Source organism: Mytilus trossulus, chromosome 1, assembly GCF_036588685.1.
Source record: "Mytilus trossulus isolate FHL-02 chromosome 1, PNRI_Mtr1.1.1.hap1, whole genome shotgun sequence".
In the NCBI taxonomy this organism is placed as follows: domain Eukaryota; kingdom Metazoa; phylum Mollusca; class Bivalvia; order Mytilida; family Mytilidae; genus Mytilus; species Mytilus trossulus.
Genome location: NC_086373.1, coordinates 110,774,633 through 110,787,900, shown reverse-complemented (window position 1 = coordinate 110,787,900; position 13,268 = coordinate 110,774,633). Strand labels below are relative to the sequence as shown.

Below are 13,268 nucleotides of genomic sequence, written 5' to 3'. Positions count from 1 at the left end.
ATAAGTAACTTTTTATGCACTGTGATAATTGTGCGAATGTTCTGCTTTATTTCCGGACTCTGTGAATGCAGGAGAAGGTTTCAGATTTTTTTTTTAATCAATATAGAATTATTTTTTTTCAAAAAGTATTTCTAATAGAAATTATTGTTATTTCACACATATGTACAATCGCTACATTCTGTTAATATGTTTTTGCATTCTACAAGGTCATATTTTTTTTACTTTAAATGACATCTTTACACAAATTCATTTGATATGTATTGTGTAATGATTTATAAAATAGTCTAAGATACATGATCACCGTGAATCATTGTACAACGAATATAGGTACTAACCAAGCGGGCATGATAGATTTGACCTTACACGGCAACGAAAATCTTTGTTTTGTTTTATCAACATTCAGTGTACATGTCTCAACATCTGAAATTCCTGTTCCAAAACAATTTTCACATCGATTTTTTCCTATTTATAAGACAACTTTGATATTCTGATCAATCAACAATCAACTTGTAAATGCGCAAATAGTTGTGAATGTCAACACCAACGTTCAAATTCGATACAATTGTTGAGACATTATTTAATCTGAAAGAAAGCTTATACATGGCAAAAGTAGTATTACTCGATTTTTTCACTTGACTGGACGGGGTTTAACCGGTTCGCTCATAATAAACCAGTCCATCTATAGATAGGTTTTTTAGGATAAACTCATAAATGAAGTATGCAGTCATCCTTTTATAAATTCCCTTGATAACACTGTTAGGTGATTAGAAATCAATTATAATTATAACGGCAATCATACTTATAACACACATCTTCAAATAGAATGTCTTAATGCAAATTAATGCGTAAGCTCATTCCGATCAGTTGAAATAACATTGGTAATAGTTATCAATCATAAACCTGCCTGTGATTACTCATTCCTTGAAACTTTTGGGGTAATAAACAGGTATGAAAATTTAGCTTTTGTGTACGGTGTACAGCAAGTTAACTATGCACCGTACAGAAAGATTTATTTAGTCAGTTAAACACCGTACACTACGTTTCTTTTCGGGATAACATATCGAAACAAACATATGCATGAAAGATTTCAATGCCAATTATTGAAACAGCTATCCTTATTACACACGCACAGTGGCCTTCTATCAGAAAAAGAGTTGCATTGAAAATAGAATTACATCGGATGAGACGAGTGCCAACTTCTTTGACAAGTATTTGCACATGTTTTTAGTAATCGTTCGTGTTTTGGTAAAATAATGAGACATCTTTAATCATCAACCTACGACCAAATCATTTCCTAAAGCAACAATTGTGTTTAGATTGAAGTACAAATTGATATTATGTGAACAAAACAAAGATTTTCGTAACAGTGTGAGGTCAAAATCTATCACGCCCGCTTGGTTAGTACCTATATCCGCTGTACTGATGATACACGGTGATGATGCGATCATTAGTTGTAATTAGTTATGAAATAATGTTCAACTGCAAGTACCCTCAGATCTAATATTTGTGCCTTTTGTGTTTTTGGTAGTTTTTTGTTGTTGTTAATCTGTAGAGCTTAGCCCTTTAAAAAATGAGTTATGTAGTGTGAACTTATTTTGTACTGTTACACCACTGTCCCTAGTTAGAAGAAGGGTTTGTTGACACGCTAATTTCTGTATGTGCCTGTCACAAGTCAAAATTCAGTAATTAATTAGTTTTCGTTTGTTGCTGTAAATGATATCTATATATTGCACAAACATTACGCTGTTAATTTTCTAGTTTGACTTCTTCTCCACTTATCATATCGGAATCTGTTCTGGATTAATGTACATTATTGGTTTTGCTCATTGCTGAAGGCCATATGATCACTTATAATTTTAATCTTCTACTTCGTTTTGGATGCTTGTGGGGATCTGTGTTATTGCATATTATCTTCTTTTTTATTATACAAGAGGAATATATTTATGAGAAAGAGAGGCGAAAGATATCAAAACTTATTCTAATGAGTTAGAAATACTATTAGATATTTTTATCTTCAAGCAGATATCTTGTTACCATAACCTTAGTTATGTTGATATAAGAAAAACAATGTCATCATGTAAATGATACTACACAGACACAATGTTAATAAATTTACAGATATTGTCCTGTATAAAGTCAGGAATATGGCGGTTGTTGTATTAAACACACTCCGTTCTTTTGTATGATCGTGTTTGCTTTTGTTGTAATTTAAAGTGTTTCTGTTGGACCATTATTTGTCTTTTATAATGAATGTGTTTCCCTCTATATATTCCTCCATTTTTTAATTATTAATTTTTTATTTTGTTTTGTCTGACGTTTATGATTATATAATGAACAGCGGTATACTACTATTGCATTTAATTATTGACAATTTGCTGTAGTAAATTTGAAAAAAGGTCAGAAATAAAGGAATTATCTCGATTGCTGCATTGCTCTGATCTGATTTCTTGTAATGATTTGGTTTCGCTTACCCTTAGGCACATTAGGCATTGAAATGTACACATGATTAAACAGAAAATAATTATATTACTCTATTTAACGATATGTGTACCACCGATTAAGATAACTAAAAATATATGTCATTCGAGCTTTATAAACAAAATAGTATGGGAGTGATTTTATATCTGAATACGTTTAAAAGAGGGACAAAATATACCAGATAGTAATAAATTCATAAATTGAACATAGACTGACAACGCTTAAACAATAGAACACAAAATACAACATAGATTAACAAAAACCAAGCAACACATTCACCGCCAAAAACTAGGGTGTATACTACAAGTATCCAAGCATATAAAAACAACTGTTTTCATCTTCTAATCTTTTTATTTCTTTTTTCTTTAAGAGGGGGCAATGGACTATGCATGTTGTTATCAAAATGGCGTTTTACTAAGTGATGCGGTGACTTTTCAGTCTTTCTTATTATAACACAGGTGTGTCGGTTAATATTTCTTAAATAATATAAACTTGTTCTACAGATTCAATAGTCGGTTGGGTTTTTTATAAACTTGGATAAAATTCCCGTCAGATTTTATGCTTGTGTTGAAATCAAAATAAAATGTTCTACTTTTATTTGTCAATACACTTAATTGTGAACTATTGTATATTATATCTATAATTAAATTTTGATTACTACTCAAATCTATTATATCAAAATTTCTTATCGAATTTCATTGCAAAGCTGAAGATGTAGTTATTTCAAGATATGTGATATATAGAAATTGCAAATGCCAATGCAATGGTGCTTTTTCCTTTTTTCTAACAGCTGAACCTAATCACCCAACGTTGACCGGATCTCAAATTCTAATATTTGGTACTTCCTATAAATGGACATGTTTAAGCACGGGAGGGATCCCAGCACCATTAATGACCATGTGGATTGGTGACAGTCAGCTAAGTACTGGAATCACACAATCATCAATAGTGCAGTTAGATGGAACTTATACTGTTACCTCTACACTTTCCTGGGCACCAAGTGTCAGCGACAATGGTCAGACACTGTTGTGTCATGTTCAACATCCAGCGACACGTGTTAATAAGACAGTCAGTCTTCAGTTAACAGTTAATGGTACGTTCATATGAATTATGATCAGATACACATGCAACAGTGTATACACAAAACTTAATTTTCGAATTCCATGTATTCGCTATTTTGAAACTCAAGAGTGTTTCTGGCTTTCAAATATTCTGCATCTTATAGTCTCTTCTATCAAATAACATTAGTCGCAAAACAGTAAGTGTTCTGTTAGATATGCATTGTGATTTATATAATAACTGAAGAATATAGCAACAAATTTAGATATACAAACAATATTGTTACATTTTTATAATTGTTTTTTTTTCTTGGAGAACGTATTATAAAAATATTCCGTTTGCTTGTGTTTGTCTATATAGTATAAAACATAAGAAGATTTTTATGATTGACAATGTAAACCTTATCCGCTAGAGTTCACATTACGAAGATGTAATCAATTATAGGTTATCGGGCATAATTCCTTCCATAACGATTTAACAGTAGATTAATTACAAAGGAAATAAAAAGAATTTATTTGCGAATTTTGATAGATACTATAAAAAATCATCAAAACAAATTCACATTTCTATTCAGTTCATTCTTAAGAGCACTGTTGTATTTGACATCCGGTTTGTATTTATTTGCAGAGCCTTTATCAGTGAATGCCACACCGACACAGTATCAACAGATTATTGGTACCGTTATTACTTTGAACTGTGTTGTAACTGGAATAGCAACATCTATCACGTGGTACTTTAATAACCAAATGATTAATATTGCTTCTTCTTCGAAACATTCAAATGGTAATACAATCAACCCATCATTGACTATATCAAATATCGCTGTGTCTGATGCAGGATTATATATCTGTCAGGCAACCAATGGAGTAGAATCAGCCAGCTCAAATACAATCACATTAACAGTTCTAGGTATTTATTATTATTTTCTAATTAGTTATCAAAGGTACCAGGATTATAATTTAGTACGCCAGACGCGCGTTTCGTCTACATAAGACTCATCAATGACGCTCATATCAAAATATTCATAAAGCCAAACAATTCTAACTTATAACAGTTAATAATTCTAAGATAATGTTAGAATAACTGTTTAGATACAATGTGCAAATTTGAAGCAAATACTTTTATTGAGTCTTTAAAGGGGGACAACCAGCAAATCATTTTTTTTAAATTCTAAAGAAGATGTCATTATCACCAATGTCACTTATCAATTAGGATATTTATAGCTCGATTGATTTAAATATATCTTATTGTCTTTCTGTACTCGCAAGTGCAGTTGTAAACTTTTAAGACTTGATAATAATCTCAAAATGTACGAAATATTATACTTGCAACAAGAATGTCAATATACTTTTTATCACAAATTTAATAACTTGTCTAAAGCTGTGTTATACATATCATCTACTTTTGGTTACCGTTTGGCATTCGTCTGTATCTCGTATAGTTACGTCTATTTCATAGCCAAGCACCGCTTTATCACATTGTTTGGCGTTGTTAGTTTAATTTCTATCTATGAGTTTGACTGTCCCTCTGGTATCTTTTATACCTCCTACATATTGGTACATTCTAAGATTTATTTTTTTTATTTTTTGTGCACTGTATTTTACAACATTTCATTAATTTATGCACATGCAAACAGAGTTGTATGTAATGAGTTCCTATTTATAGGCACTTATTTACATATTATATTAGAAGAGAAGCAGAATATAGTTATGAAATAGCCAATATAAGTCAGTGACAATGCCATCGCAAAGGGCTTAACATAAACAATAGCCATACAAAATACAACATAGAAAACTAAAGACTCGGAAAATGAACCTCCAACCTAAAACAAACAATGGAGGGTGAGCAGGTCTTTGTCCACATTTAATATCCATCGGTGCTGGTGGTGTAAGTACGCTCTACGAGGTCAGTCTAATTCGGTGGTAACGTTACATACATACTACGAAAGATAAGAAAAATTCTAGTATATAGCATCTTACCACACTTTAAAATTAAGCATGTCTATAAAAATGATATTTTTTTAGACTTACTTAGTGTCACCATTTCACAGTCAGCCTACAGCGTTTTGACTGGTCAACAGGTAACCATACCTTGCACTGTTACCGGAACTCCTTCTCAGACTAACGTGTTCTGGAGAAAGGTGGTCAATGGTGTTCAAACTAACGTAGATATAAATGGTAACAATAGATATTCTGGAGGAACCACCTCAACTCCATCATTGACAATAATTAACACACAGAATACCGACGAAGGAACATACGTGTGCTATGCTACAAATAGTGTTGGTACATCTAACAGTCAAAATACCTTCTTAGATGTTACTGGAGGTATGTAAATAAAAGCAACAGTAGTATATCGCTGTTTGAAAGTCATTAATCAATAGAGAGGGAGACAATTCCAGTTTAAAAACTAAAACCGAGGGAATCTCATCAACTATAAACGGAGAAACTGAAATGCTGAAGTGCAACTAAAAAAAAAACGCCAATGCAGCATACATAGACACGACATATTTTATAATAACTGCCATCTTTCTGAATCGGTACAGGAAATTTAAGAAAAAAATGTGGTTTGAACTTAGTTTTGTGGTTAGCCACACCTCTGGCTTACATGACAATAGAAACATGTAGATCAAAGAATAAGAACGAACTTAATTTACCATTGTACACATATATAGCAAAATAAAATTATAAACTGTGCGTCGCACGAATGTTTCAATGCCAAAATGTCACAAGTATATTTCTTTAAAATTGAAAATAAAACTCGGGGTTAAGTTTGTAATGGTGTTATTCGATGTATTTTCTAACAATTTCAAAAATACTGTGTTAGTAATGATTTGATTAATTGCAATTTCTACCCAAGTCGGGTTTTCTTCTCAAACAAATTGTGTAAAAAACAATCCTGTGGATAGGTTGCTTTAAACCAATGATCATACAAAAGAAATGTGTATTAATATCTTTAAAACATATAGAACAATCAAAAGAAATCAAAACCACAAACGATTAAACATAAAACAATATCCAATCGGAATTACAAATAAAACATAACTAAATCCATGAATTTTCAATGTTCAAATATCGAAACACGTCTAATAGCAATGCGAAACACTCAGCAAATCACTCATATTCGGGAGCATGTGAACCCTTATCCAAGATGCAACAAAACGTCGTTAGTTAGTTTAGACATATATAAATCGTATAGATCAAGCAGTACATGATGGCGTATATTATCTGATAATGGCATTACTGTGATATAGTTCACAGATCTTTTCTATTATATCCGAACTTATTTTCCTTGATACGTTAATAAAATTTAGATGTTGCTTTAATTTAGTTTTAAACGAAATTTACAAGTACTATAACTACTTTGTCTTCTTAATTTCTATATGCGGATAAAAGAATGGACTGAAATTTTATATTTGCTCAAGACGCGAGTTTCGTCTAAAAAAGACTCATATATGAATCAACACATGCTGAAGGTCAAATAAAGTACTAAATGGAAGAGCATTCAGAAAAACATTATTTGATTTATAAGTTTTACATCGTTTATCCATTTTGTTTATTTTTTTGCCAGGCGTCCCCATCGTGACAATTGGAGGATCTAACTTCCAAGTTCAAGTGAGTAATTCCATAACAATAGGATGCACTGTTACCGCCAACCCTGCTGTTACTAGGGTGTACTGGACCCGTGATATGAACGGACAGATAACCAATATAGGACCCTCATCCAATCCTAGTAAATATGGCGGATCTACGACAGTTACACCATCTTTAACTATATACAATGTTGACTTTAGTGACGAAGGGAATTACCAGTGTTACGCTTTAAATTCTGTCGGAACTGGTTCTAGTCAACAGATATCACTTGATGTACAAGGAGGTAAAGAAACAATATATTTTCACATGTTTTTGCAAGTGCTGTTTTTTTATGTCATTTCTTCTTTTTAAATCACATCATAATATGTGTGTGTGTGTGTATCCTTGTTTAACTCTTCATGTTGATTGAAGCAATAAAATTTGTAAGTTGTAGTGGTACTTTTTGTGTAGATGGTGACAATATATGACATACATTTATTTTGTAGGTGTTCCCACAGTACAGGTTAGTCTCCCAAACTACCAGGTAAATTTTGGCAATTCGATAACTCTTGTATGTTTAGTAGTCTCCAATCCTGCTCACTTCCAAGTCTACTGGAGGAAGACTGTAGGGGGAACAACATCCAATATTGACGTCACCAATAGTGGCGGGAAATTTTCCGGTTCCACGGTTTCTATCCCATCCCTGACTATCAACAATGCTGCATCAAGTAATGAAGCTAGTTACACCTGTTATGCCACAAACAGTGTTGGAACTGGAAAGAGTACATCTACATCATTAACTGTTATTGGTAGTACGTATAGCAGATTGTTCTTTTCTAAATTCAAAATTAAATGAATGTATTTAACTATCTTTTTATTTGATGTTATAATGTGGTAAATATTTTCTATAAAATTCATACAACATGGTATACATAAAAGATACCAGAATGCCCGTGAAGAAACACTGACCTCTGGCGTTTTAAACGTAATTAAAGGCGTGTACGCAGACGAAAACAAAATATTTTGAAATGTAATACACTTTTAAAAAAAGTTATAAATATTTCATGTAATAATAAAAAAAAAATCCTATCACAAACAAAAATTTCTTAGAAAATCTCGCTTCGTCATGGCTGTACACGTAAAATTGATCTACAAACCTGTGATTTCGTAAAATAAAGAGTTTATTTGATTTCAGATATACCAACAGTAACTGTACAACAGACGATATATAATGTCAACTATGGTAATTCTGCTATTCTGGTTTGTTTTGTCACAGCAAATCCAGTTCATACAATCGTTTATTGGCGAAAGATAAAGAATGGCGTTACAACAGATATAACTATAGCCATCAGTAACAGCAAGTACAGTGGCTCCACAATCAGCAACCCGTCTCTACAAATAAATAACGCTGATTTAAACGACGAAGCTAATTATGTTTGCTTTGCTTCCAATATTGTTGGCGCAGGACAAAGTTCACAGACGTTCCTAGATGTTATTGGGGGTAAATTAAAAACACTTTGTTAATCAAATAATAAATTCTTTGTGTCTTAGACCATTGGTTCTTCTTCTAAAATTTTACAATCAAGTTTACATTCAAGAGTATGATAAATTTTCTCAAGATTTTTCTGTCGAAAATATGCATACTTCATATACTTTTTCCAATTCAATCATTTTTATAGAATATTTTGAGAAATATGAATGTACTAGTATTTGCTGTCCTGAACAGTTTTCTATAGCAACACATTATCTTTTATTTGGCAGATATCCCCGTGGTTACTATATCTTCGAACATATATTCAGTAGTAATCAGCACTACAGTTACATTGCAATGTACGGTTTCCTCTAACCCAGCTCATACATCAGTCACTTGGCAAAGGATCGTTAACGGTGTACTCACTACAGTTACAGTTGATGGATCCAGAATAGTTGGTAGCACTGTCAGTTCACCATCTCTCACGATCAGTAATGCTGTATCTGGTGACGAGGGAAACTATATCTGTACTGCTACCAATGTTGTTGGAACTGGAACCAGTCAGCAGACATTCCTAGACGTCACAGGAAGTAAGTTTGTTTGTACAACTTATTTTTTAAATCATGTATTTGAGAAGTATTTATTGCATATTTCTATATATTGGTAAACGTTTTGTTATTATACTCTTTATAATTTGACTTGATGTACATAATGTAATGCTTATATTATTCTTTTGAAGCATTCTCAACGGTAGTGTGTTTACACAGTTTTGGCTGCTTTTTTCAACACACGTTACATCCGTCGTATATAGTGGGGTTAAACATGTAAGTGGGTGCTCAACCCTTCCCTTACCTGGGACAGTGGTGTTGTAGTCCTTTAAACTGATATAAATACTTTATTCTTATATTGTGCTGTTATGTGCGTGTAGGTTTTGTACTGCCTTTGTATGATGTTTCTTTTTTACTTTGTCAATGCAAATGCTTCTTCATTATGTCACCCGATCGACAATGTCGGTTGACATATTGCTTTTCCTCTGGGTTTTTTCTGTATCATTATTATTATACTTCCACCTATTTTGTCCGACAGTTTTCTTGCAGCCAATGGAACCAATCTTAATGAAAGTTAACTATAATGAGGAACACAAAAATTCGGGATGCAGTAGGTCTTAAGAACATTTTGGTGGATTATTTGGAAATGCTTAAACTTAGAATGATTATATTTTGATACAATGTAGGTGCCCACTATATATTAGTTTTGGTATGATTTTGGCAACCATTTGAACTTCTACGTTGCCATGGAAACTACACCAAAAATTTCAAAAATATCAAAATGCTCCAAATTAATTAAAACTTCACAGTAACGATGAGCAACATTGGTACATGTGAAATCTGGCGTTGGAATTTCGAAAATGTCTTCTGTTACAATGGAAACAATGCAAAACAGGTCAAAATGGTCCAAAAACCTTATAGTGGCATTTACTTTCTGAAAATGGTAGGTCAAATTGATTGAAACTTTGACGGTATGGTCCCTCCCATGTACCAATGCAGTATATGCCATTAAATTTTGGGAATGGTCTATGTTGCCATAGGAACCATCACAAATGTCAAAAATTTCAAAAATTTCAAAATGCTCCAAAATTGATGAAACTTGATATGATTGTAAATTGGCAAGCCTGGACGAGACTTTTGACGATGGAATTTCCAAAAAGACCCCCGTTGTCATGGAAACTGCAAACATGCCAAAAATTTTCAAAATGCTTTGAACTAAATGAAACTTGATATTATTGTTAACTGGCAAGTAAAGATGAGACTTATGACTTTGAAAATTTCAAAATTGCTGCCGTTGCCATGGAAACGGCAGATAGAGATTTGTTTTAAAATGCTCTAAATATACTGAAAATTTACAGAAAGATTTATAGCCATGTATATTTGTATTTTTGTGCATTCACTGTTAAACATTCTTTTTAAATGGCTGCCGCTTAGTGGCAATAGGGGGAAGGGTGACATCCGCTATTGCTTGCAATGGCAATTCTAGTTTCTTTTATCTTTGCGCAGACAGAAAAGATCTAAGGAAACATATTTTTTTGTGTTTTTCTAGATATACCTACAGTTACTGTTGGTCAGAATCAGTATTCTGGAAGCTTCGGGCAAACTGTAACAATGGTATGTACAGTTCAAGCTAGTCCAACAGAAACAAGTGTTTACTGGAGAAAACAGGTAAACGGGCAGATGACAAATATAGATATGAGCAATGTGCGGTATACAGGTTCGACTGTAGGTTCGCCATCACTAACCATCACTGCCTTGGAGTTGTCTGATGAGGGATACTATCAATGTTATGCTCAGAATAGTGTGGGAACTGGTAGTAGTCAACAAACATTTTTAGATGTGATTGGAGGTCAGTAAACAAATAGATAATTGTGAATTTATGTATTCATTGATAAAGATACTTCCTGAAAAATATGTATGTGTTAATTCCTTTGTATTTTTGCTCTTTGTATTCCCAAATCAGAAGAGGTGAAATAAAAGGGACAATATGTATGCCCTCAAACATCTAATGCATTCGATTGGATAGTTTTGTCATTGGCAATCATACCACATCATATTATTTTTATGTAGCCATATTGTGATTTATTCAGGACCTTTAACGACTGTCACCTGTCATAATTTTGAGGGTCAAACTGCTCCCTGTCTATACAAATATAAAGCCATTTTATATATATTCGAACAATATGGAAACTTTTTTTAAAATAGCGCTATATGTAGGATAGTGGTGACGTTCCAAAGAAATATATATTTGACATAAGCACATATGTAATTCAACTGTGAACAAAAGGAAATACCAACGTTATCTGTATAAGATTAATACAAAGATTATCATAGCTGTATTTGGCAAAAACTTTCAAATATAAGGATCATGAATGCTCTTAAATTTGTACTTTAATTGGCCTGTTTAACTTTTCGTCACTGGTGAGTCTTTGTAAACGGAACGCACGTCTTGGGTACTTGAAATGGCTTTAAACTACGTTATTTTGACACCGTTGCAATCATATCTTTTCTATTGTTATTATATATAAACTACATCCTAGTTCGATAGTGACGGCAACAGTAGTATACCGCTGTTCGAAATTCATAAATCGAAAGAGAAAAAACAAATCCAAGTTACAAACTAAATCTAAGGGGAACGCATCAAATAGAAAACGAACTACGACACAACAAAAACACACACATTAAAATGTAACACGCGCAAAAACGAACTATAATATAACAATGGCCGTTTTCCTGACTTGGTACAGGGCATTTTAAGATACAAATGGTGGGTGGAACCTCATGTTATGGCATGCCAAACCTCCCGCTTTAATGGCAATGTTAATTATAACATTAAAATGACAACATTACATGACAGGACTACAATACAAATAAATGGGGGGACATATAGAACAGAGAAACAAACGATTAATAGCCAACAAAAGGCACCTACAGTACTACCTGTGACTTTATCTTATTAATGGTGGCCATAAAAAATATGTTCACCATGGTGGCCCTATATGTCCATCATCATACCCCCTTTTGCTTTTTTAATACACAAAGTATTAATCAAAAACTAGTCAAGGATAAAGGGAAATCTTGAATGCATTGAAGTGTTAAAATTATATAACTTACAGGTCATGTGTAACAGGTAAAATATACATGTATGTGTTTGCCAAATTTATTAACTGTGATTATGACAAGAAATTCAAAAATTAAATGAAATAATAAAACTAGTTGAACAAATAGTTTAATAAAAAAAAATTGTCTCATGACTATTAGTTTTGATATTATACCTTTCAAATAATTTTTAATCAATTTAAGTTTTTTTTATATGCATTAAGTCTATTTTTTGGTAATTGAAGAATTTTAATGGATATCCTTTTCAAATATAACTGCAAACATTTACAATGCCTGCCTTTTTCTAATGAAAAGGTGTTTCTCAAATTAATTTTCTAAAATCAAAATGGTTTATTATTGTAGATAGACTGATCTGCATCCAACATTGTTTAACATATGGTTAAGATTGTTTAAGATTGTCTTTAGGACTTACGCTAAATAAAATTTAGGTAATTCATTATTTCTCTATTGAATAAAATATAAATATTAGAAATATTCATTACAGCAAAATTTGATAGTATTTTTATTGTCATATGATACTTTAAACATGATCCTTGTTTTAGAGGTTAAGCATTTCTTTTACTTTTTGTTCTTGTGTAAGAGACATTATTATGAGAAGGTAAATAATTTTCAAATATATTATCTCAAAGTTGTTTTGTTAATTTTGCAATCAAGGAAGGAGTGTTCTTCATAGACCAACGAGAGGCACAGTCAATTACACATTCTATCCTTTCTAGGAATTTTATATTGTCCACTTTTTTCTGTTTCTAAATTATTACCAATAATTCTCTACCTATTGACACAATTTTGTTTACAGTTTTGATCATAAGTTTTTATTCCTAGATTTTTCTTTAAATTCAATTTTTATCAAGGACTTTAAAAGTCTTACATTAATTCATTCAAGTCCCTGCAATTATTAACTTTATCTAAAAGGCCTAGGTTGAGTGAAATATTCTTTGCAAATGTATACCAAGAATATGTATTATGCCAATCCAGCACTTTCGCCAATATAATTTACCGAATAAAAATATGAGAAGAAAT

General features: G+C 32.2%; 1 protein-coding gene across 1 annotated transcript in view; it reads left to right on the top strand.

The window, feature by feature from the left end:
- LOC134705878 (hemicentin-1-like) overlaps positions 1-13,268 on the top strand; it is a 31,309-nt gene that overhangs the window by 16,226 nt on the left and 1,815 nt on the right. Inside the window, exons 5-12 of the mRNA XM_063564595.1 lie at positions 3,269-3,571; positions 4,165-4,446; positions 5,562-5,864; positions 7,108-7,413; positions 7,616-7,921; positions 8,305-8,610; positions 8,871-9,170; positions 10,678-10,977. Of these exons, the coding sequence (XP_063420665.1) occupies positions 3,269-3,571; positions 4,165-4,446; positions 5,562-5,864; positions 7,108-7,413; positions 7,616-7,921; positions 8,305-8,610; positions 8,871-9,170; positions 10,678-10,977 (2,406 nt within the window). The remainder of the gene's footprint in view (positions 1-3,268; positions 3,572-4,164; positions 4,447-5,561; positions 5,865-7,107; positions 7,414-7,615; positions 7,922-8,304; positions 8,611-8,870; positions 9,171-10,677; positions 10,978-13,268) is intronic.